The following is a 26,468-nucleotide window of genomic DNA, read 5'->3' on the forward strand; positions in this document are numbered from 1 at the left end:
TATTGGTCTATTATACCTCAATAAAGCTGGAAAAATTGACACTTTAAGAAAGGACAAAATGTCTGTAAAACTGCAATGATTATTTTTCTCCTACTATAATGAAACTATCACATCCTCAGAAAGAACTTTCCTGGGTATTGTTTCTAATGTCCCACACTCCCCCACCACTACCAACAGCCATTCTTTAGCCCTTTAAATTGCACATAGCTTCCATATGGCCTCTAAGAACATATGAAAGGTTGACTGATTGTTAATATGTTCAGTTATGTCCTTCCCTATGAGTTCAACCTACATGAGAGGAAGGACGTCATCTCTCTTGTTCACCACTGTATTCTCATATCCCTAAACCAACACCTGCCCATCATGGGCACTTTATAGATATGTGTTGAATAAAATGATAATGAATTGGTATTATACATATACAAATGAATGCACATGCACATATACTCATGCACATGTGTAAATTAATAGTCTTAAGGCTCAGTATGCGCCAGTTGGAGTAGTGGTTGCTCTACCTGTGTTGTATCAAGTAATTATCATGGGTCTACCAGCCACGTGATATTATCACTATTTTACTGTACAGAAATATGAAGTACAGAGAAATTTTGTGGCATGTCCATGGTCATACAGGTAACAATTGAGAGAAATGGAAATTTGGAGATGAAAATTCAGGGTTGCCTGATTTAAAAACCCACATTCTTCTCTACTATACTATATTTTCTGATATCAACACTTAGTCTCTCCCCAGCATATCACCTCTTGATGAGAAGTAGGCAGTACATGAAATTATTGTTTCTAACTTCATTTCAACAGTGACTTTTTCCCTTCATCTGCCAAATCGTATTTACCACCTTCATGTCTTTTTATAAGAGTCCCGAGGCCGGACGAAAAACTTTCAAGAGCTATTGACTCATTAAAAGCATGATGCATTTATTTAACTTCTGCTATTGTTGATAAAGAGCCAGCAAAATGGGATTTTGACTTCTTAGGGGAAATGAGAACATAGCTCTGAATTTTGTATATATATACATATATAAATCAAAGTTGGATTTGGTACTTTCCCAAGTGGGATTCTTGCATAACTGTCAAGATAGATTTTCTGGAACATTTTCCTATTGATACATCGGTGGCATCAAATCTCCTGTAACTGTTACAGGAGCTGCTGTTTCTGTCATGTGAGGATTTGGCGGCACCAGGAACACAACCTGTGAAATCAATCAGAATGCCACAGATGAGTCAAGCAAATAACCTCAGGTTTACCTTTCCTGCCCACACAATGTCATCATTATCACAGTCTATCCTTTCTTCTATAAATTCAGTCTCAACATCAGTTTGATGAGGTTTCTCAGGCATTCTTTAGATCAGGCTGGATCTATGAAAAACACTCATTGATAGCTCTTGGCATGACATGCTGATAGCTGTTTGCTGTGGTGTTGCAAATGGATGGATCTTACGTGTGGATGATGGTGCCCAGCCATTTGGGTAAACCAAGGGGTCATGGAAAATATAGAGCTCTTCTTCCACACTTGCTTGTTCAGGCTGATGGCAACAGCCTATTGAAATCATAGATTTGCTGGACCTGAATGAAGCCTTGCAAAAACCACCCTGACCCAAAATAACAAGAATCATTAGGAAACTAAGGAAAATGCCTGTGCTTCTTCCACAAACTCAATGTGAAATGGAGTGTGTGGCAGGGTGGGGAAGGTGAGGAGATCCAGGAAGAGATAGAGACTTAAGCATTATATACCCCAAAGTCATTTCTTTTCTCGATTCACACTTCCCAGCTCTGTAACCAGTGGAATTAGGGGGAGCACGTTTCTCAGCTCTGCAGCTACTCTAGGAGCAGAAGGGAACACTGGCCTAGATATTACATGTGAACGTTACTATTGAGTTTGCTCCCTTGTTCGAATGCTTCACTTAATGAGAAAAGGCTCCACTTAATAAAATTACAAAATCACTGGGAATTGCTGAGAAACTCTAACTTCTAGGGTCTTATAATGTAAGAGTCTACTAATAAAGTTAATGTAATTTAGTCAACCTCTCTTCTGTGCTCAAGGGTGGTGGGGTGGGGGATGTGGCGTAGCCTGGGAGCACCAAAAGAAAGTAAAGAGGCACAAAAGCGGAGAGAAGGGCAGCAGAAAAATAATCTTATCCGACTATTATTATTTTGGCCTTTGTCTGACCTGGGCCTTTGGGTAAAGAAACTAATGAGCATCTCTTGGGCTTTTAATGTTCATTTCTCACCCCAGAACCTTTAATTCTTGGAAGATATCCTTGTTTTATTCTTCCTAAAGCCTCTTGGTCTCTTGTGTCCTCCCATTTCCCAATCCTTTCCAGGTGACATTCTTTCTGCTCAGCAGCCAAGAAGATCTGCTGCACGTCCCAGGGTAAGAGAATCGGCTTGTGTGCACAAACGAACAGAAAAGTGTGAAACCCTGACTTTCTTCATCAGCCCAGGGAAGACTGCAAAGAGGGCAATGGATTAGACTCTGGCACTGTCTAGGGACCTCTCCATTGTGAAGTATCCTGATCTGGAATAAGAGTGGAGTCCCTTTGAGGGATAAAGATGAAGGAAAATAGCTTTTCTTTCTCCATTGTAGTAGGCAGAATTCTAAAATGACACCTGGTCACCCATGCCCCTGTATGATTCTCTCCCTTAGAGTGTGGGTGGGACCTGTGTATATGATGGGATATCAATCCTGTGAATTAGGTTACTAATCAGTTGACCTTGGGTTCCCCAAAAAGGACATTATTCTGGAGAGACTTGACCTAATCATGTGAATCCTGTAAAAGAGGCTTCAAGCACCAAAGACTTTTACTCTCCTTTAGGCCTCAATGTAGAAGTAACTTGTCGTGAGTTCCACACCTAAGAAGAAATAAATTCTGCAATGTGAGCATAGAAGATGACCAGAGGCCTCAGCTGAGACCATAGCCCCAGCCAACTTCTTGATTACAGCCTTATAAATCCTGAGTAGAGAATTCAGCTAAGCTGTGCCCAGATTCTTGATCCGTGGAAACTGAGAGATAATAAATGTGTGTTGTTTTATGCCTCTAGCTTTGCATAATCTATTACACAGCAATAGGAAATGAATGCATATCTTCCAAAGAAACCCAATACTCACCTGACCAGGATCACAACAGGTTACTTTGCATCCAAAGACAGAGAGGGAGATAGCAATGCAGAACTCCGGCATACTTAAAATGAGCACCACACCATCTATACTCTAAGAAAAAATTCATAACAAGAAAATATGAGGAATAGAGATGACAAGTCCAATCATTGACCACTGACTACAATACCAAAAGAGATGAAGCATGAGCCAGAGGTCAGAAAAACTGGCTCCTAATTGCAGCCATACCCTTATCTAGTTATTAGCATGCTGAATGTCACTTCTCCAGCTAATTGTTTTCACTCATAAAATAACCATTTTTCCCCACCCTCTACTTTCCAATGCTTGTAGATATAGACTATGAAAATACTGTAAAAGGGGGGAAGAAATCATCAAGACAATACTCGACTAGCTTCTTTCAAACACTAGCAATTCCATATAGTTAACACAATAATATGATCTCGTATCTTAGTAATTGAAAGTAGAGTAATAATTTTAGACAGGGTGATAACAGGCCAAAAGTGTCCACATCCTAAACCCCAGAAACTGTGAATATGTCAAGTTACATGGCAAAGGAGAATTAAGTTTGCAGCTGGAATTAACGTTAATAGCTGACCACGAGATGGAAGGGTTATCTTGGATTATCCAGTGAGCCCACAAGAATTACAGAACCCTTACAGGTGGAAGCAGGAGGTAAAAGAGTCAAAGTCTAAGAGAGATTTGAAGATGTTGCACTGCTTGCTTTGAAGACGGAGGATGGCACAACAGAAGCAGGAATGTAGGCAGCCTTGCGAAGCCAGAGAAGGTAAAGAAACTGATTTTCCTTTACGGTCTCCAGAGAGGGATACAGCCCTAAAAACTCTTTATTTTAGACCTATGGGACTCTTTCGAACTTTTGACCTTCAGAACTGTAAAATAATGAATGTATGCTATCGTAAGTCACTAGGTTTATAGTAACTTGTTAAAGCAACAATAATAAACTAATGCAACAAGGAACACCAAGTCACTTGGTCTTTAATCCATCTCTCCAGAGAACAGGCTTTAGGTCTAACCGTTAGCCAAAACACATGGTCAGATGTGAGAAATACTTGGCAGTGCTCTTATTCTTAAATATTTGAATTGATTGCCTGAATTGATGCCTAGGATTCTTTAGTCTAAATATTCTCTTTTTCTCTCCAAGGATAGGGATAGTACCCCTGCTATGGAAAAACCAGTACATCAATATCCCAGGACATGAGTGACAATGACTCAACTGAATCTTGAGAATATTTGCATTCATCATTTCTTCATCCATTTACTCATATCTTTAACATATTCAGCAGCCTCTATGTTTCAGGAATAGGAGGCATTGATGACAGGGCAGCTAACAAAACAGATAATTTCCCTGACCTCAAGGATTTTTCCATCTAGTAAGATAGACCAGGAGTTAACACACTTTCTATCAGGGCCAGCTACCATATATTTTTGGTTTTGCAGGCCATATGGGTCACAAATTCTCAACTCTACTGTTATAGCACAAAAGCAGCCATGGACAATATGTAGACAAATGAGTGTGGCTTTGTTTCAATAAAAATTTATTTATGAAAACAGGTATCAGGCTGGATTTCCAACAAAAAGTAGAAAAAAAATACATGTAATATCTATACTTTGAGCCAGATGAAACCACTGTATTTCTAGATCAAACAGAGTTGATCTTTAGCAATTTCATCTGGTTTTGCCTAATGATTCCAGGTATTGTGCTCTCTTTCTTTCCTACAAAGAGCTCACCTCTTTCTAACCACTTTTTATAATTATACTCAAAAGTAAGTCCATGGTCTTTGTCAACCTCTAACTGCTTTCCTATATTTCTACCTTTTCCTCTCAGGAGGACTGGAGCTTCCTGAAGGTGGGGGCCAGGTCTCCTTATGTCTTCCAGCGTGTCAACCCTGGGACCGGGCATAAGGTGTGGGCTTAGAGACCTCTGGACTGACTGTGCAGGTGCCCAGGTAGAAATAGACCTGATGCTCCAGATCCCAGGAAGCCCTTATGGATGTGCCCTGCTATAAGGGCAGGCAGAAAAAATGTGCACAGAATAGGAATTTGTGACGGTCTCTGGGAGAAGGTGATTAAGATGAAGGTAAGACTTCAAATGGTACAAAATGGCTGCACCATTTACAGGACCTCTTGTGAAAAGGTATTAAGAACTTCAAGACAGCAACAGCAGAGCAGTAAACCAAGTGTAGAGCTCTTCTACCTAAAAACCCTGTGTGACCCCACAGGTCCTGCGCCCACCAGCCAGCCCTATGAAGCTGGTCTGTTGTAGATTGTGTCCCTATCATTGTGAACTTAAAGTCTATGAGTGGAGAGAACTTCTGACACTGGAAGTAAAATTCTTCTTCAGCATAACTACATGAAAACTATTAAAGAATAGGAGGATTAGAGGTGGGAATTTACAGGATCTAATCCTGCTTTTGCCAATCTCTAACTGTGTGAACCTGAAAAAAGTTTTAAGTTCTCTGAAGAAACTCTCCCACAATTTTCAGGGTGTGGTAAGAAATAAAATTACTTACTGTAAGACCTGTTGGAAATGTCAAGGGTAATAGATCATTAGCAAAGACACTAAAGGGGTTATTTTAGGGTGAATATATAGCACTCAAGACTCACCTGGATTAGCAGGAAAGAAGAAAAGTTAATGCAATTGATCTGCATAAGAAGTTAGGAACAATGCTGACTTTCTAAATTTAGGTGAAGAAAGGTGACAATGAGAGAAAGAACTAAGCAGCACAGTGAAAGGCTGGAAGCTCATATGGAGGAGAGGTAACAGGAAACTCAGTGGTATTGAGAATGGCTAATAGACTTTTTAATAATAAAGATTTCATTGCATTTTAGTCTGCTACGGGTACAGCAATGTGTCTTCCTTCCCACACTTACTCAAAACTTTAAGAAGTTTTACTACCTGCAAAGTCTTGAGTAAGTTGTAATTTGGAGAACAAAACAATATGTATAGCAGGTAGATGAGGGCAAGTGGTACAGAAAAGTAGTAAAAATACACATTAGAGATTAAGAATTTGCCAGGAGCTGGGTGTTGAGGCCAAAAGTGCTTAATCTTGCAAGAACACCCAGAGATGTGGTGAGGGATACTGGGTTATTCAACTTTTGTAGGATAATATTCGATACAATTTTAATTTATATTTGGAGAACTAGGTAATTGCATCAGGCTCCAACAGAATGCCCTGGGACCTATAGAGATTGACATCTGGGCTCCCGTTTTAGAGTGGATAACAGAAAATACTTATTGGTGATTTGAAATTAAATGGGAAAAATTATGCAAAATTCTTAGCACACTCATTATTACAGAGTGGTTTTTCCATAATCATGAGCTTTCTTCCCACTTTCCCTCATCACATTTAGAGAAGGAACAAAGAGAGAGATGAGACATGGGCCTGACTCCTAAATAAAAGATTGCCCTAATTCTCAATCACTTCTAACTTCCCAAGTAATCCATCAACTAGGGAATACTGATTGTTACTTTTGCCAGAGCCCGGGCTCCTGTGACTTGCTTCCAGCAAAGTATCCCACGAAAAGAGGAAGCACTAACCATTAAAACATTTACAATGATGGAACAATTCTCCGACCTCTGAAAATCGGTAACAGAGATGGGAATTGCCTGAAAGAATAATTATGTTGATCACAGTGATTATGATCCCTGATGCAGCAAAGACAGAGCTGGTGATGTTCACTCCTAGGCTACCTTGGACCTAGAAAGGAAGGAAAATCAATTAAACAATCCAACATCATCCTCATACATGTCTCTATCAATCACTTTACACCCACCACTTCTTGTCCAACCCATTTCATCTTCTCTGTCTTGATTACTGCAATAGTCTCCTAACTTGTCTCTTTCCTTATAGTAGTTTCAACTCTAATCACCTGCCAAAATACAAATATCATCCTGTTATTCCCACCCTTAAATCCTTCAGATGACTCCCATGGGCACATGAGATCAGCTCCAATTTCCTCGGCAGGGCTTTCAGTATCCTTTACGCTTTAGCTGGACAGTCCTTTCTGTGTCCATCTCCTACCATGTACTGTTTCAGGTGCCTGACTTCTCCTTATTTTCTAAATTCCAGTTGCCTCTCATGCCTCCATGCCTTTTGCATGTTATCTCCATTTGCTGTGTATTGCTTTTCCTATTTCTCTCCCTTAGAGAAGTTTTGAAGGCTTTTAATAAGAACTAAAATTCCTCAAGAAAGTATGAGAGGTTTAGTGTGGCTGTAGCACGAGGTAAATTTTAATGTTTATAGCTGGAGAAGATCCTAGGGAGGCAAATAGAGATCAGATTTAGAAAAGCCATAGTGATCATCTCCATAGTTTGATATTTATCCTTTGAGTGAAGAAAACTCAATACAGTTTTAGCTAGAAAAAACATTTGTTGAGATCTGGGCTTTTGCCATTTATTGGCTTTTATTGTTTTAAATTGCTTTTTCTGACTTAGTAGCCTTATTGTGAATTTCTTTCTTTGCAAACTGAATCAAAATCCTTTCTGCACAGAGGTGAAATACATATTTCCATGCAAGTCAGTAAATATGATGCCACACCAACAATTGGTGTCACTGTCATGGGGGCTGGATCTCAAGTTGTAGGGTTTGTATGACCCATCCATTTGATGCCTCTTTCTGAAATTCTCTGTATTTCCATAAAGATTCTCTCAGCAGCTACTTTCCCAAACTATTATTTCTCATGTGAGTAATTCTATTATCAGACAATATTTTATTCCAACTGTTGAAAGACAAATCTAACTAGGTAAAACTTACAATCTCTCTAATTTTTAAAAAACTAATAAAATTTATTTTCTATTCTGGCAGAATACATAGGTCGTCAGTCTTTCTTCCTTTGGAACAAAAAAGAGGAAATATTACTCACCAGACATCTTGTAGTTCTAGTTCCTGCTACAATTGACAAGGACCCTGAAATAATAAACTAATAACAAGGAAAAAAATACAGGAAAAATCTTTAAACAATTATTTGAAGTCATAACTTACTAAAACTTGTCCCAAAATGTGATAAATATGCTAAACGGGCTAATTATATTGGAAGAGACACAAAAGTTTGTAAATTATGGTCCCCTCTGCCCCGAAACACCAGCGAAATTCTACCAGATGGAATCACAGGAGAGTTTGTCAAGGCTTTCAGAAAGTGTCCAACTGTGATCGTATTTAATCTGAGGTGGGGGCCGGCCCTGTGGCCGAGTGGTTAAGTTTGCGTGCTCCGCTTTGGCGGCCCAGGGTTTCACCGGTTCAGATCCTGAGTGCAGACGGGGCATCGCTCATTAGGCCATTTTGAGGCGGCGTCCCACATGCCACAACCAGAGGGACCCACAACTGGAATATACAGCTGTGTGCTGGGGTAGTGGTGTGGGGATTTAGAGAGCAGAGACAGGAAAAAAAAAGATTGGTAACAGTTGTTAGCTCAGGTGCCAATCTTAGAAAAATAAAGCATAAAAATCAACAAACTGAGGTGATTGAAATATAAAGAAAGATTCTCACTTCTTGATATGAAGTAACTCTAATATGGTGCCAAAATTTAACAACGTATTACAAGAGAAAAAATCCCAGTGATTATTTTCGTTTTAAATTGACTATTCAAAGTTGGAAAGAAAATTGTAGCACAGAAAATTTTAAATTTTATTTTAGATGATGATTATAATATACAGTTTCATTTGACTCAAAATGACTGGAGTCAAGTCGATTGGTCTCCCTGCCTTAAACTTTTTTAACCGTTTGAGTTTCTGGGTTTGCTCTCCAAATTTAATTTCGGAAGTTTCAAAACTTCTATCTTAATACAAAAAAGGATTGATCTAATGAAACAGCTTGATAAATTTCTTCAATAGATTTCTAAATACCAAGACATAGAGATGATTAACGTAAACTGTCTCCCCTTGAAAAAAAAAACAAAACAGGGAGAATAATCCATCATATTATATGAACTGAATCATGAACATATGGAGTATTCTTCAAATGACCAGATGTTTTCATATTGAAATATTATTATAATTTATGAAATTAATGGATTTAAGGAGAAAACTCACAGGCTAATTCCTATTTACGCTTATAATCTTTTTTTTTTTGAGGAAGACTGGCCCTGAGCTAACATCCATGCCCATCTTCCTCTACTTTATATGTGGAACGCCTCCCACAGCATGGCGTGCCAAGCAGTGCCATGTCTGAACCCACAATCTGAACCTGCAAACCCCGGGCCACCGAGAAGCCGAATGTGCGAACTTAACCACTGCGCCACCAGGTGGGCCCCTATGTTTATAATCTTGATAAAACATTTAATAGTGTTCAACCTTGTTATTGACTTAAACATTATTTATGAAATCTGAAGAGTTGCATTTTACATAACATGATAGAACATCTGTCTCAGTCTAAAAGTCGTTACCATGTTTAATGGGAAACACTGGGGCCATCTCATAAAGTCAAATCAAGATAAAGATGGAGACTATTACGTATTACCGTTCTTAGTATATTAACCAAAACGATTATGTAACAAAAATATTTGAAGCCAATGGTTAAAATTACTGTTAGTTAAATATGAATATCTTACACTGCGAACATCCAAGATTATCAACTAAAAACTACCATAAATAGGAAAATTCAGAAAGGCATATGGGAACACAATTATATGCAGAAATGATGTATACACATTATAAATATATGTGTGTTTGTGTGTTTGAAGATAGGATTTCATAAGAGAACTTCATTTACTATAGCAAAAAATATATAAGGTTTCTGAGAGAAAAAACTTAACAAGGAATGTGAAAGATACATAGAAATAAAATTTTACAGTGTTCCAAAAGCACACAAAACAAAACTTGAATAAATAGACTAATGTGGGTGTAATTTTATAAGATTCCAATAAAGGACATTTAGCTCTACTGGAGACTAAAGGGCCAAATAGGAGAGAGATTTGTGACTGGTTCTTGCTGTCGGTTCTTGTCTATATAAGGGAGAGAAGGAGGCACACCACAGGTGAGGTTTCTGAAAGGAGGTTGAAAGAATATTTGAAGGTAGCAGCAAAACATGTTCCCCCAGTTAACAAAGGCTCCTCTAGTGGGATACCTACAAGAGTCTGAGCGATGTCTCAATTGACAAACACAGCTCCCGCAGCTCCTGGTAATCTACTGAACATGTGTAAAGGTGTAAATTATGAAAACTGGTTTCCAAGGTGGTCTTGAAAAAGAAATTAAAGGGGAAGCAGAAAACTAGAGTGGTCAGATGTATGAAATCCTGGAATTGGACTGGCCCTATTTGAGCCCTGATTCCCAGACCATAAATTTGTGTGCTCTTGGGCAAGTCACTTGATCTAAGTTCCAATGTCTTCATCCGTAAAATGAGGACAATGGTAAATCCTTTCTCAGAAGTTTGGGATGATTGTTTGAAATGGAATTGCATGTATAAAGCACTTAGCAGAGTGCAGAGTGCCCAGATCATAGTAAGAGTTTAATAAAAAGCTATTAATGACATCAGTATGATTAGATAAATAAAGCATCTCACAACTGCCCAGAAGGAGAACAGTATTTACTGTTCTTCAAAGATTGCAGTTTTCCAAAAACAGGTGAGGAGGCTCCAAAGGCAGCTCATTATAGATTTTAAACTCTAAACGATCTCCTTCTCAACTTAGTGAATAAATGGAAACTCTGCGGACTTAAATTGGCTCCCTGATTCTAACACAAACCCAGTTTATAAATGTATTTTCCTCTTGTCAGTAGGTAAAACTTAATACTTTATACTCTATTTACACTCTCAATTTGCAGAGAAACTCTTTGCATTTTGTTCAAGGGGGAATTTTTAATATTTCTCAAATTTTAGTTGAATTTTAATTGTAGTTATTGATATTAAAGTTATGAGGAAAAAATTAGCTAATAGCACTTGCATTTGCTAAACTAACAATTTGCCAAGGTCTGATAGTTGGCTACAAACCACCTGCACACCAGCCATGCCCCCTTTTCTTCCTTGCTAACAAAATCCTCATTTTGTTCAGTCTCCCAAGAGCTTCAATGAACCCTTCCCAGCCATAGAGGTGAATCTCAATTAGTCCAAGAAAATAGTGGGAAATCGATGACCTTTGCCCATAGTTGGCTTGGGAATAGAAAACATTTAAGCATTACAAAACATTTATGAACAATGACATGTGCCAACATGTCTGATATGATATGCCAGCAGTCCTCAACAAGGTTACCTCAATGAGGTAACTCCTGAATTAACCAACCCTGGACATGACTAGCCACCAGGCATCTTGTTGTGAAATAATCAATACTTTCAATGTTTACTCCATACAGTTTGGACTTTTTGGTACATGTTGCTGTAATATATCCTAACTGATACACATTAAATATTTAGTCTACCTAGCTTTCTATGAGTTTTATATTATTAATCCCACTTTAAACATGAGAATATTGAGTCAAAGGAGGTTAGAGATCTTTCTCAAAGTTTTAGAACTACAAGAGATGGTTAGGATATGACTCCAAATCAGAGGGTATTAACAACTATGTTATACTGTCTCCAACTATATCTAGTGGTATTCTGCTCACCATCACCGACCCCCAAATTGTGTACCCTGAGTACACTGATACGGGACCGATATAATAAACTTCAGGAAATGAGACTGCAACTCTAATCATTGTTATTCCCAAGCTGAGGTTCATCAGGGCAATCACGATCTGCACAACCTAGAAACAAAGAAGAAAGTAAAAACTGATTATCTACCACAAAAACAGAGGCCAAGCCATCCCTTTTCCAACCACTAAGTTACCCTTATTCTCTAACATTTGAAATAGTCAGATGGTCTTATTGATATTCTCTTGTCACTTTTTTCATATAGGGAATTGTGGATACATTAATTTACTAAAACTATCTCTTGGTATATTTATCCCAATTGCCTCAGGAATTTGAAAATTAAAAAAAAGAGTGTACCAGGACCTACTCAGAGGTGCTTTATGATACCTACCTATGATACTACTCCTACCAAAACTGTTGCTCTTCTTTGCACATGCTCAGACTGGAGAGATCCAAAAATTAGGAGGCACATATTCTAGCGAGGAGAAGTAAGGTAAGGAAGGAGAGTAAGTACAAGGGAAGCCAAAGAGAAGAGCAATATGCCATTTTCTTGGGGTCTGGGGCTGGAGGATATGCTTGATTCAGGGGTCTAAACTAAAGTGGTAATATAGTACCCTATGACATTCAAAAGGATCCAAAGTGTTATAATGACTTTCTCCCATTCGTTTAAAGCTTGGGCTAGAGATAAACCTCTATATTCACTGTCCTCCCACCTTCACTAACCTGTCTTTCTTTAAATGGTCTATTTCCTCTAGGCACATCCACCTGAGACTCCAGACAGAAATGCAAAGAGGATATAAGAAGACTAATAAAATTACACAGAGAGATACAGTAACAATATGGGGCCATCAGCTGTAAGGAATGTCTGTGGATGGGACACCAGCTAATGCACATGTGTCCTTTTCTTTCTCTACTCTTCCGTGCTGAAGTTAAGTATAGTTATCATGGATGACCCACTACCCTAGAGTAGATCTGAAGTCATTGTATTTTAAGCCAACTAAATCAGAAGCATGATGTAATAGAATATTGTATCATTTTTCAAATGACAGGGCCTGAACACCAAATACTGATGTTTTGAGGGCTGGCTGATGTATTTTGAGGCTAGTGGGACAGAGTATTTGTTTTGTGTATGACCTATTGTGTTTCTATAAAATGATTTGTCTTCTCCCAGATCCTCAACTGACTTACCCCAAGGACTTTGGGTTTCCCCTTCAAGAACTTCTCTGGCATCCCTTTTCACACATACGCATTTAGATCAGCATTCTGTCCCAGCTGGTACACACCAGGGCCAGCCCCTGGTGTGGTCTGTTCCATCCTTTGCATGAGTGTCATGGCAGCAGAAAAGGGGCTACAATAACAAATGCAACTTAGGGTGAGGTCATGGAAATGATAGAACAACCTCTGGTCTACATGCCCTTCCTCTATTATAACAGCTATTAGAACATCTTTGCAAAATTTCATCATTTGGTAGTTCAGCCGAGAAAGTAGAACAAGGAGAGAGAGAGAGAGAGAAAGACAGAGAGTGAGAAATGCCATGTGACATCAAGATGCTAGAAAGCATTGAAGAGATAGAAATATGGGTAGAATTGAGTGGATATACTGGGCCCCACAAATTTGGGAAATGTCTTCCAGTTCACACATTAGGTCTGCATTCAGATTTCATTTCTGTCCCTATTGCTGCATATTCCCTTGATTACAGACATTTCCCCTTTGAATGATAACTTTTATAATAGCAATGAACTGTACAGAATCATCTGCATTCCAATTTAATGTATTTTATAGTCCTCATTTTCTAATCAGAGCACTGTGACTCAGAGCACTCTCAGAGTTGGAAACTTTCTCCATGTTCATCTTGATTAAATACAATTTATATAATCTTGGATTATACCCTATAAACTCTGGACTTTGGGGATGGAAATTATGATTTTGAATCATATCTCTGGTATCAGGAATTTAAATCTCTTGTCACATTAAAATGCTTTAAATCTCAACTTGCCAATGTAAGGACATATAAAATTATCCTTTTGAGACTCAAAGCACAACCATGATACTCTCATGCCACTTTCTCTCCTCAATACAGTAATCTCAATCAGGGTAGAGGACAATACTTCAAGCTAATAGCAAGCAAAAGAAAGCAGGTGTTGCAATTCTTATATCACACAAAACGGATTTCAAAATAAGACAGGTAAAGAGAGACACAGAGGGACAATATATAATGATCAAAGGGACAGTTCATCAAGAAGAAATAATGCTTATAAATATCTATGCACCCAACATAGGAGCACCAAGATTCATAAAGCAACTATTATCAGACCTAAAGGAAGATGTTAAAAACAACACAGTAATAGTAGGGGACCTCAACACCCCACTCACATCAATGGACAGATCATCCACACAGAAAATCAACAAGGAAATAGTGGAGATAAACGAAAAACTAAAACAATTGGACTTAATAGACATATATAGATCACTTCACCCTAAAACAGCAGAATACGCATTCTTCTCAAGTGCACATGAAACACTCTCAAGGATAGACCATATGTTTGGAAACAAGTCAAGCCTCTACAAATTTAAAAAAATTGAAATAATAACAAGCATCTTCTCCGATCATAATGCTATAAGGCTAGAAATTAATTACAAGAAAAAAGCTGAGAAAGGCACAAAGATGTGGAGACTAAACAATACGCTACTGAACAAGCAATGGATCATTGAAGAAATTAAAGAAGAAATCAAAAATACCTGGAAACAAATGAAAATGATAACATGCCATACCAACTCATATGGGATACAGCAAAAGCTGTATTAAGAGGAAAATTCACCACAATACAGGCACATCTTAACAAACAAGAAAAATCCCAAATAAGCAATCTTAAAATACACCGAACTGAACTAGAGAAAGAAGAACAAATAAAGCCCAAAGTCAGCAGAAGGAGAGAAATAATAAAAATCAGAGCAAAAATAAATACTATTGAAATGAAAAGGCAGTAGAAAGAATCAACAAAACAAAGAGCTGGTTCTTTGAGAAGATAAATAAAATTGACAAACCCCTAGCCAGACTTACAAAGAAAAAAGGGAGAAAGCTCAAACAAACAAAATCAGAAATGAAAGAGGAGAAATAACAACAGACTCTGCAGAAATACAACGGATTATAAGAGAATACTATGAAAAACTATATGCCAACAAAATAGATAACCTAGAGGAAATGGATAAATTCTTGGACTCCTACAATCTCCCATAGCTCACTCAAGAAGAAGCAGACAATTTGAACAAACCAATCACAAGGAAAGAGATTGAAACAGTAATCAAAAACATCCCAAAGAATAAACCCCAGGACCAGATGGCTTTCCTGGGGAATTCTACCAAACTTTCAGAGAGGATTTAATACCCATCCTTTTCAAGCTATTCCAAAAAATTAAGGAGGATGGAACACTTCCTAACACATTCTATGAGGCCAAAATCATGCTGATACCAAAGCCTGACAAGGACAGCACGAAAAAGAACTACAGGCCAATATCGCTGATGAACACAGATGCAAAAATTCTCAACAAAATTTTGGCAACCAGAATTCAGCAATTCATCAAAAGGATCATAGGTCATGACCAGGTGGGATTCATACCAGGGACACAGGGATGGTTCAACATCTGCAAATCAATCAACGTGATACACCACATCAACAAACTGAGGAATAAAAACCACATGATCATCTCAATAGATGCAGAGAAAGCATTTGACAAGATCCAACAGCCATTTATGTTAAAACTCTGAACAAAATGGGCATAGAAGGAAACTACCTCAACATAATAAAGGCCATATATGACAAACCCACAGCCAACATCATACTCAATGGGCAAAAACTGAGCACTATCCCCCTGAAAACAGGAATGAGACAAGGATGCCCTCTATCACCACTCTTATTTAACATAGTACTGGAGGTCCTGGCCAGAGAAATCAGGCAAGTAAAAGGAATAAAAGGAATCCAAATAGGGGGGGAAGAAGTGAAACTCTCACTGTTTGCAGATGACATGATCTTATACATAGAAAACCCCAAAGCATCCATTGGAAAACTTTTAGAAGTTATCAACAACTACAGCAAAGTTGCAGGGTATAAAATCAATTTGCGTAAATCAGCAGCATTTCTATATTCTAATAATGAACTAACAGAAAAAGAACTCAAGAACACAATACCATTCACAATCACAACAAAGAGAATAAAATACCTCAGGGTAAATTTAACTAAGGAAGTGAAGGACCTATATAATGAAAATTACAAGGCTTTTCTGAGAGAATTGGACAACAACATAAGGAGGTGGAAAGACATTCCATGTACATGGATTCAAGAATAAACATGGTTAAAATGCCCGTTCTACCTAAAGCAATCTACAGATCCAATGCTATCCCAATCAGAATCCCAATGACATTCTTTACAGAATTAGAACAAAGAATCCTAAAATTCCTATGGGTCAACAAAAGACCCCGAATTGATAAGCAATCCTGAGAAAAAAGAAGAAAATGGGAGGCATCACAATCCCTGACTTCAAAACATACTACAAAGCTACAGTAATCAAAACAGCATGGTACTGGTACAAAAACAGGTGCACAGATCAATGGAACAGAATTGAAAGCCCAGAAATAAAACCATACATCTATGGACAGCTTATCTTCGACAAAGGAGCTGAGGGCATACAATGGAGAAAAGAAAGTCTTTTCAACAAATGGTGCTGGGAAAACTGGAAAGCCATATGTAAAAGAATGAAAATTGACCATTCTTTTTCACCATTCATCAAAATAAACTCAAAATGGATCAATGACCTAAAGTGAGACCTGAAACCATAAGGCTTCTGGAAGAAAACGTAGGCAGTACTCTCTTTGACATCAGTGTTAAAAGGATCTTTTCAGACACCATGTCTTCTCAGAGAAGGGAAACAATAGAAAGAATAAACAAATGGGACTTCATCAGACTAAAGAGCTTCTTCAAGGCAAATGTAAACAGGATTGAAACAAAAACACAACCCACTAACTGCAAAAAAATATTTGCAAGTCATATATATGACAAAGGCTAACTATCCATAATATATAAAGAACTCTCGCAACTCAACAACAAAAAATCAAACAACCCGATCAAAAAATGGGCTGGAGACATGAACAGACATTTCTCCAAAGAAGATATACAGATGGCCAATAGGCACATGAAAAGATGTTCATCATCGCTGATCATCAGGAAAATGCAAATCAAAACTACACTAAGATATCACCTTACACCCATTAGAATGACAAAAATATCTAAAACTAATAGTAACAAATGTTGGAGAGGTTGTGGAGAAAAAGGAACCTTCATACACTGCTGGTGGGAATGCAAACTGGTGCAGCCACTGTGGAAAACAGTATGGAGATTCCTCAAAAAATTAAAAATAGAACTACCATACGATCCAGCTATTCCACTACGGGGTATCTGTCCAAAGAGCTTGATGTCAGAAATTCCAAAAATCCCATGCACCCCAATGTTCATTGCAGCATTATTTACAATAGCCAAGACATGGAAGCAACCTAAGTGCCCATCAACAGATGAATGGATAAAGAAGATGTGGTATATATATACAATGGAATACTACTCAGCTGTAAAACAGAAAAAAATCATTCCATTTGCAATAACATGGATGGACCTTGAGGGAATTATGTTAAGTGAAATAAGCCATGTAGAGAAGGATAATCTCTGTATGACTCCATTCATATTAGGAATTTAAAAATGTGGACAAAGAGAACAGATTAGCGGCTACCAGGGGAAAGGTGGGGTGGGGGATGGGCACAAAGGGTGAAGTGGTACACCTACAACACGAATGACAAACGTTAATGTACAACTGAAATTTCACAAGATTGTAACCTATCATTAACTCAATAAATAAATAAATAAATAAATAAAAGCAATGAGAACACTGGAAAAATTGTCAGCATCAAAATTTCCAGACCTGTGGACACTAACCAATACCTTGCAACAATCCCAGAGCTTTTATTTAAAGAAAAGGATGAGTCTCACTAAGTATATTGAGGTTGGTCACTTTTTTTGTGGTATAATATTCACAGTCTACAATTTACCATTTTAGCCATTTTTAAGGGTGTCAGTGTATAGCTTGAAGCACATTTACATTATTGAGCAAACACTAGCATTTCCATCTCCAAAAGTTTTTCAACTTCCTCTGCTGAAACTGTATTCATTAAATACTAACTCCATATTTCCACCTCCCCCCAGCCCTGCGGCCACCACCATTCTATTTTCTGTCTCTATGAATTAAACTATTCTATGAATCTCATATAAGTGGAATAACACAATATTTGTTGTTTTGTGACCGGATTACTTCACTTAGCAAAATGCCTTCAAAGTTCGCCCATGTTGTAGCCATGTGTCAAAATTTCTTTACTTTTTAAGGCTGAATATTATTCCATTGTATATATAAACCACATTTTGTTTATCTAGGCATCAGCCAATGGGCACTTGGGTTGCATCCAACTTTTGACTCTTGTGAACGATATTGCCGTGTACATGGGTATACAATTATCTGTTCAAGTCCCTGCTTTCACTATTTTAGGGTATATATCCAGAAGTAGAATAGCTTGATCAGATTACTGTATGGTAATTCTGAGACTAATTTCTTTTTCAATTATTTTATTTAAATCATAAACGTTGATAACATTGTATAAATTCACCTTCTACATTATTATTTATTTCAGTATAGACTGCATTGTGCTCACCACCAGTTGCCTAATTTTTATCCAACACCATACATATGTGCCATGTTACCCCTTTTGCCCACTCCCAGTCCCCTTCCCTTCTGGTAACCACTAATCTGTTCTCTTTCTCCATGTGTTTGTTTATCTTCTACATATGAGTGAAATCGAGCCGTATTTTTCTTTCTGGCTTATTTCACTTAACATCATACCCTCAAGATCCATTCATGTTGTTGCAAATGGGACGATTTTGTCTTTTTTATGGCTGAGTAGTATTCCGTATATATATACATACATACATATATATATATACCATCTTAGTTTGCCATTCTAGAGTTGATGGGCATTTGGGTTGCTTCCACATCTTGGCTATTGTGAATAATGCTACAATGAACATAGGGGCGCATATGTCTCTCTGGATTGTTGATTTCAAGTTATTTGGATAAATACCTAGTAGTGCGATAGCTGGATTGTATGATATTTCTATTTTTAAGCTTTTTGAGAAACCTCCATACTGTTTTCCATAGTAGCAACATCAGTTCGCATTCCCACCAGCAGTGTATGATTGTTCCCTTTTGTCCACATCCACTCCAACATCTGTTATTTTTTGTCTGCGTGATTATAGCCATTCTGACAGGTGTAAGGTGATATTTCAATGTAGTTTTGATTTGCATTGCCCTCATAATTAGTGATGTTGAACATTGTTTCATGTGTCTGTTGGCCATTTGTATATCTGCTTTGGAGAAATGTCTGTTCATATCCTCTGCCCTTTTTTGATTGGGTTGCTTTTTTTGTTGTTGAGTTGTATATATTTTGAAAATTGACCCATTGTCAGATATATGATTTGCAAATACTTCCTCCCAGTTGGTGGGTATTCCTTTCATTTTATCAATGGTTTCCTTTGCCTTGCAGAAGATTTTCAATTTGATGAAGTCCCATTTTGTTAATTTTTTTGTTTGTTTTACTTGCCTGAGTAGACATGGCATTTGAAAAGATGCTGCTCAGCCTGATATCAAAAAGTGTACTGCCTATGTTATCTTCTAGGAGTTTTACGGCCTCAGGTCTTAGATTGCAGTCTTTAATCCATTTTGAGTTAATTTTTGTGTACAGTGCAAGATAATGGTCTATTTTCATTCTTCTGCATGTGGCTGTCTAGTTTTACCAACACAATTTGCTGAAGAGACTTTCATTTCTCCATAGTATGTTCTTGGCTGCTTTGTCAAAGATTAACTGATCATAGACGTGTGGTTTTATTTCTGGGCTTTCAGTTCTGTTCCATTGATCTGTGTGTCTTGTTTTGTACCAGCACCATGCTGTTTCGATTACTATAGCTTTGTAATATATTTTGAAGTGAGAGATTCTGATGCCCCCACCTTTGTTCTTTTTTCGCCAGGATTGCTTTGGTGATTCAAAGTCTTTTGTTGTTCCATGTAAATTTTAGGATTCTTTGCTCTATTTCCATGAAAAATCTCATTAGGATTCTGATTTGGATTGCATTGAATCTGTAGACTGCTTTAGGTAATACAGACATTTTAAGTATGTTTATTCCTCCAATCCATGAGCATGGAATATCTTCTCATTTCTTTACATGTTCTTTGATTTTTTTCAGTAATGTCTTATATAGTTTGGGTGTATAGGTCTTTCACCTCTTTGGTTAAATTTATTCCTAGATATCTTATTCTTTTTGTTGCAATTGTAATGGGCTTGTCTTCTTGACTTCTCTTTCTGGTAGTTTGCTATTAGTGTATAGAAGCACAACTGATTTTTGCAAGTTGATTTTGTACCCTGCAACTTTGATATAGTTGTTGATTATTTCTAATAGTTTTCTGATGGATTCTTTAGGGTTTTCTATATATGGAATCATGTCATCTGCCAACAGCGAGAGTTTCACCATTTTGGATATCTTTTATTTCTTTTTCTTGCCTAATTGCTGTGGCAAAAATCTCCAGTACAATAATTTTTTAAAAAATCACCATACTGTTTTCCACAGTAGTGGAAAGTACTAAAGTAGTGCCACTACCTTACATTCCCACCAGCAATGCACAATGTTCCAGTTTCTCCACATTCTTTTCCTTTTTTGTTTGTTCATTTGTTTTGACAATAGCTTTCTGAATGGGTGTGAAGTGGTATCTCATTGTGGTTTTGATTTGCAGTTTCCTAATGACTAGTGACACTGAGCATCTTTTCACGTGATAATTGTCCGTTTGTATATCTTATTGGGGAAATGTCTATTCAAGTATTTTGCACATTTTTGAATCAGAATTTTGGTTTCTTTGTTGTTGAGTTCTTTATATATTCTGGATATCAATCCTTTATCAGATATGTGATTTTCAGATATTTTCTCCATTCCATGGGCTGCCTTTTCACTCTGTTGATAGTCTCCTTTTATGAACAAAAGGTTTTAATTTTTATGAAGTCCAACTTATCTACTTTTTTTTTATCATTGTTGCCCATGCTTTTGGTGTCATATCCAATAAATCATTGCCAAGTTTAATGTCATGAAAATTTCAATCTATGCTTTATTTCTAAGTGTTTTATAATTTAGCTCTTACAATTGGGTGTCTTTGATCTATTTTGAATTAAATTTTGTGTGTGTATGGTATAAGTCAAGGATCAACTTGAGGTGTTTTTCTTTTCTGTTGTTGTTGAGGATGATTCACCCTGAGCTAACATCTGTTGACAATCTTCCTGGTTTTGCTTGAGGAATATTTGCCCTAAGCTAACAAAACAAAAAATAGCAAACAGGCAAACAAAAACCAGACAACAGCCACAAGAATAATGAACAATTGGATTGGGATATTCTTTGAAAAGATCCACAAAATTGGAAAACCTTTAGCTAGACTGAACAAGAAAAAGTGTGACAAGAAATTACTAAAATCAGAAATGAAAACAGGAACATGATTACCAACCGGGCAAAAATAAAAGAACTGTAAGGGAATTCTGGGAAAAACTGTACACCAGTAAATTAGATAACTTAGATGAAATAGTCAAATCCCTATAGAGACACTAACTGGTGAAACTGAATCAAAAATAAATACAAAACTATATAGATCTATAACAAGAAATTAAATTAGTAATTTTAAAAAATTTCCACAAAGAAAAGCCCATGCCCATGTGATTTCAGTGGTGAATTCTTTTAAGCATTTTAAAAAGAAATAACAAGCTTTCTTCAAAAACTCTTTGAAAGATGAGAAGAAGAAGGACACATCCCAATTCATTGTAAAAGAATGTAAAAGAAGAAAGACGCTTCTTCATGTCAAGTAAAAAATTAACTCAAAATGGGGGCTGGCCCAGTGGCCAAGTGGTTAAGCTTGCGCACTCTGCTGCAGGCGGCCCAGTGTTTCGTCAGTTCGAATCCTGGGCGCTGACATGGCACTGCTCGTCAAACCACGCTGAGGCAGCGTCCCACATGCCACAACTAGAAGGACCCACAACTAAGAATATGCAACTATGTACCTGGGGGCTTTGGGGAGAAAAAGGAAAAAAAATAAAATCTTTAAAAAAAAAAATTAACTCAAAATGTATCAAAGACCTAAATATAAGACCTAAAACTAGAAAACTATTAGAAGAAAACAAAGGAGTTAGTCTTTGTGAACCTGGTTTAGCCAATGGTTTCTCAGCCATAAAAATAAAAGCTCAAGCAACCAAAAAACCAACAGATAAATTTGACTTCTTCAGAATAGAAATTTCCCCACTTCAAGGGACACCATGAAGAAAGAGAGAAGACAACTCACAGAATGGGAGAAGATATTTGCAAATCTTATATCTGATAAGGGACTTGTACCCAGAATATATAAAGAATTTACACAATTCAATTATAAAAAAGAAAAATAACCCAACTTAAAATGGGCAAAGAATTTGAATAGGCATTTCTCCAAAGAAAATATGCAAATGGCTGGTAAACACATGAAAAAAACTCTCAACACCATTTGTCATTAAAGAAATGTAAATCAAAACCACAGAAAGATACGACTTCACATCTACTAGGATGGAAAAAATAAACAGGTAGTAACAAGTGATGATGAGAATGTGGAGAAATTGGAACCTTGATGCTGAGGTTGAAAATTGGTGCAACCACTTTGGAAAACAGTTTGGCAGTAACTCAAAATGTTAACATTAGACTTAGCATATGACCCAACAATTCCACTCCCAGGCATATAACAAAGAGAAAGGAAAACATATGTCCACACAAAAACCTGCATATGCATTTTCTTAGCGGTATTATGCAGAATGGCCGAAAGATGGAAACACACCAAATGTCCATGAACTGATGAGTGGACAAATGTGCAAACCAAATAGTTCTTCCATTTACCAGACTAGTAGACTGGATCTTCTTAAGCAAAGAGGCTCTGGAATTATACCACCTGGATTTAAATTCCAGCTTTGCCACTCTTTATTCAGGCTACTTAATCTTGTGTTTCTAAAAGTCTATACTGCAAATAATAGTGCCTATCTCTTGTGGGAATTTAATAATGAGATAATGCATTTAAACCAGTGCATGTCACATACCAAATACTAAATGCATATTAACTATTATTATTGTTGTTACTACTGTTATTTAACCATTTTTTGGCTTTATATATAAAACACAAACTTCTTCTAATACTTCCTGCCATTCAAGGACATGCTAGAGCAAGATTTTATTCCTCATATTCTCTTGTTCCAACTTGCTCCTGTAATAGGGGAGGTGGAGAGGCAGAGGAAGGGGCTTATATGATTAGTTAGAGCATGTTATTCATTGTGCCAGGTGGTCAGTAGTTGAGGCTCCCTCTCTTTTGCAGTTTGTCTCAAAGATTGGATAGAATGGTCAGGGTTGTTCTGTTTTCTACTCTCATGGAATAAGCTGCATACAAGACTACGTAGAGGCAGGCCATTAAACTCTCCTCTTTATCTTTCAGTCTGTCCCAATGATAACTGAGTTTGTGAGATGGGTTCCATACTACACATCGTCGAGTGGGTGTGTTCACTTTTCTGTACACTAGAGCATCCCCTGAACAGAACCCAAGATCTCAATTTACACAAAAGAGCATAAAATAGGTAGTTTTCTTTTCGACTTTCAATCTAATCCACGTCCTCTAACCCATTTTTTTCCTGGCAGCTCCGCCCCTCTGAACTTAATTTAAAGTCATTACAATAAAGTGCATAATTTTATCTTCATTTAGCAACTTGTTCCAGACGGGAATAGGGAGAATTTTCACTTTGGACATTAGAAGATCTAAACAGAAGATATCCAGGCTTCCTCAACAATTTTCCTTCAAAAATTAATGGTGCAAGGAAAAGTATGTAGAGGGCATTACTTTAGGGTTTCTAACATAGAATGGCAAAAGCTAAAAGTAACAGGAAGCATAAAAGGATTATGGGATTCTAAGCGTTTTCCTTAACAGAAGGACCAACAATTCACTCAGTTGTCCACATTAAAAAAAAAAAAATGATAGTTTTCCATTGATGCCTTCTCTTATCCATCCTCCATGTCCAAATCAGTCATGTTCTTCTGACCCTACACAACCTTTTCTCACACATCCTCAGACTTAGCTATCATCCAATTTTCATCAGGAATGTTGTCAAACCCCATTAATGTTGTCTTGTGTCCACTTGTGCCCCTGTATGTCCAGTTCATTCTCCACTTTGTAGATAGAATGATCATGTTAAAGTGTGAAACCAATTCTGTTACCTCCCCCCTCTAAAATCCTTCCTTGACCTCCCAGTACCCTCATGATAAAGTTAAAATGGGTAATGTAATTGATAGGAGAAGCCCTGCTACTTCAGTCCACGTCCCATTATCCTAACCTTACCTTGAATCTCTTTTTATTTTTGAAACCACAAATATATTTGACTTATTTTAATACTTCCAGATCAGCAATTTCATTCCTACATGGTGGCATTTGCACATGTTAAACCCATTGCCGAGAATGTCAGTGCCAATGATTCTTCTTAATCCAGTTGAATGTGTACTTGAGTTTACTTCTCTTTAATGCATAGGAATTTCTGCATTGATCTCTCAGACATACCTTCAGACTGGGGATTTAGGAAATGTAGGTTCACTCTTAGCAAACATCTCTGGTGGTTCTCCCTGTCTATACTTAATAAGACTGAGTTTCCCCAGGCCAGCCACTATATTAAAACAATGCTTTCAAATGACTCTTGGTGTTCTTTCCATTGTTCTTTGGTAACACACGTCAGGTCTCGGTCACTTTGACTTGGCGCTCTGTCTTTTTAAAAACTCTCGCTATAAATTCATATAACTTCTCCTACCTTCATACTGTAGAAATCCATGTGTTACTTACTTAGGGAAGGTAAATTCCCCAAGGACAAAAATGTGTGTTTATTCTCCAGGGCTCAACTTTCCTATATTCAAATATCATGGAAACAAAACGACAGAGAATATTGGATAGAGATGAGGAACATTTCTTCCAGACTGGGGAAGACTCTGAATCCTAGTCTTGTCACATCGTCTGTGACATATATTGGGCCATTGACAAGTACAGTGTCTTTTTTTGTAGTTGTTGCTATTACAGATGTGGAGAAACCTAGAAAATTCCCCCTCTCTTCTTCTACTGGCTCCAATCTCCTTGTGGATCAGCACCAGCATCAATCTTTTGTTTCCTTATTTTTATGTCACCATCCCCCACATGGGTCACAATGCCAAGGAGGGAGCATGAGGAGGATGGTCTGAAAGGGCCACCTCTCTTTCCTCGTCAAACTTATAAAAAATAGAATAGAGGCCCAAAAGGAGGCCTGAACTTGGAGGATTTGATGGAGGGTGATGATGGTAATGTAGAGATGGTGAGCAGAGCGGGCAAAGGCCTAGAGTAGTAATCAAGAAGTCTGAGTTCTATTCCTAGCTCTTTTACTACATAGTATGACTCTGGGTAAGGTATTTCCTTTCTCTGGCTTTCATTTACCTCATCCAGAAAGAATGCATTGGGCACAATTGCCTTTCATCTGCTTTCTGATCCCAAGAATGCCAAGAATCTGCAATGTCTCTTTCATTAGTAGACTTCCTATGAGCAGTCTCAGTTTATGCCTTGCATTCTCACGAATGGTACCAAAGATAGTTGGAGAACCAGGTCAGGCCACAGTCTATCTCAGGGCCTGCATAATACTGGGGACTCCACCTTTGCCCTACAGCATCTCTGCCAAACTCTGCATGTGGCAGATATTTTCTTAAATGTTTACTTATAAAAACCACATGTCAGAGACAGAGAATAAACACCATGAAAGAAGATAAATCAAGAGTATATGAAATAATTAGCCAAAAGCAGAAAATATTGATTTCAGTTTCCTGATAGCCTGGGGATTTAGAGAACAAAAGCAACTAAAACAACCTCATCCAGCATCAGCCGTCAGGAGCCTGTCCTTACCCCCATCCTCTGCAGCAAAGATTGTTCCCCAAAGTACCTAAACGTATATTTATAGATGCAGTTGACCCACCCCAAACTAGAATACCACCTTGTGCCATGGGAGGTGACCTCATTCTCTCTCATTCCATTTCCAGGGACCTTAGAACAAGTGGATGAGAAAATCATCAGCCCAAAAGCCTTGGAAGGGATGTCCCTCGACCTACCTTTCTTCAAGCCGGCAATGTCTGTAGGTGTCCTATAAGTGCCAGAGACTCTGGGCAAGCGCCTTCAGTCCAGGTACAATAACTTGCCTCAACTCCACACCTCTCTCAGTTTAAATCTGCCTTCCTCTCCTAGCAGTTTTTCTAAATGCCAAAGGTGGTGCACAGCTAGTTCCTTTTTTATGTCGGAAGCGCTAACTGAGTCTGTGTCCCTAATCTGGGTGTGGATGTGTATTGTGAAATAGGCTGAACAAGTAGCGACTGCCTCATACAGTCTTTTATAGGAAAACAATAGTGGTGTTTACCACTATTCGTGGTATATCAGTGTATATAGTGCATATCAGTGGTTGAGGACTTACAGTATGTTAGACTCTGCCCCAAGGTCTTTATATGCACAAATTAATTTAATGGCATTTAAACATCATATGAAAAGCCCCTTTTCACAATTTCATGCATTTTCACATGTTCCCACTTGTCCCT

General features: G+C 37.7%; 1 protein-coding gene across 2 annotated transcripts; it reads right to left on the reverse strand.

The window, feature by feature from the left end:
• Positions 1–913: 913 nt before the first annotated feature.
• Positions 914–26,141, reverse strand: LOC100061371 (membrane-spanning 4-domains subfamily A member 4A-like). 2 transcript variants are annotated; one of them, XM_070228758.1, is made up of 8 exons: positions 25,992–26,141; positions 12,896–13,055; positions 12,099–12,182; positions 11,683–11,820; positions 8,013–8,069; positions 6,688–6,847; positions 3,123–3,224; positions 914–1,205 (listed from the first exon to the last, which is right to left on the reverse strand). In XM_070228758.1, the coding sequence occupies exons 4-7, from the start codon at positions 11,794–11,796 to the stop codon at positions 3,133–3,135; spliced, it is 423 nt and encodes a 140-aa protein (XP_070084859.1). In that variant the 5' UTR covers positions 11,797–11,820; positions 12,099–12,182; positions 12,896–13,055; positions 25,992–26,141; the 3' UTR covers positions 914–1,205; positions 3,123–3,132. The 2 variants fall into 2 exon arrangements, with proteins under 2 accessions (XP_070084859.1, XP_070084857.1); XM_070228756.1 differs by lacking the exon at positions 12,099–12,182 and having other exon boundaries at positions 25,992–26,127.
• Between the last annotated feature and the right edge of the window lie 327 nt (positions 26,142–26,468).

This window comes from Equus caballus, chromosome 12, assembly GCF_041296265.1.
Source record: "Equus caballus isolate H_3958 breed thoroughbred chromosome 12, TB-T2T, whole genome shotgun sequence".
NCBI classification, from domain to species: Eukaryota; Metazoa; Chordata; class Mammalia; order Perissodactyla; family Equidae; genus Equus; species Equus caballus.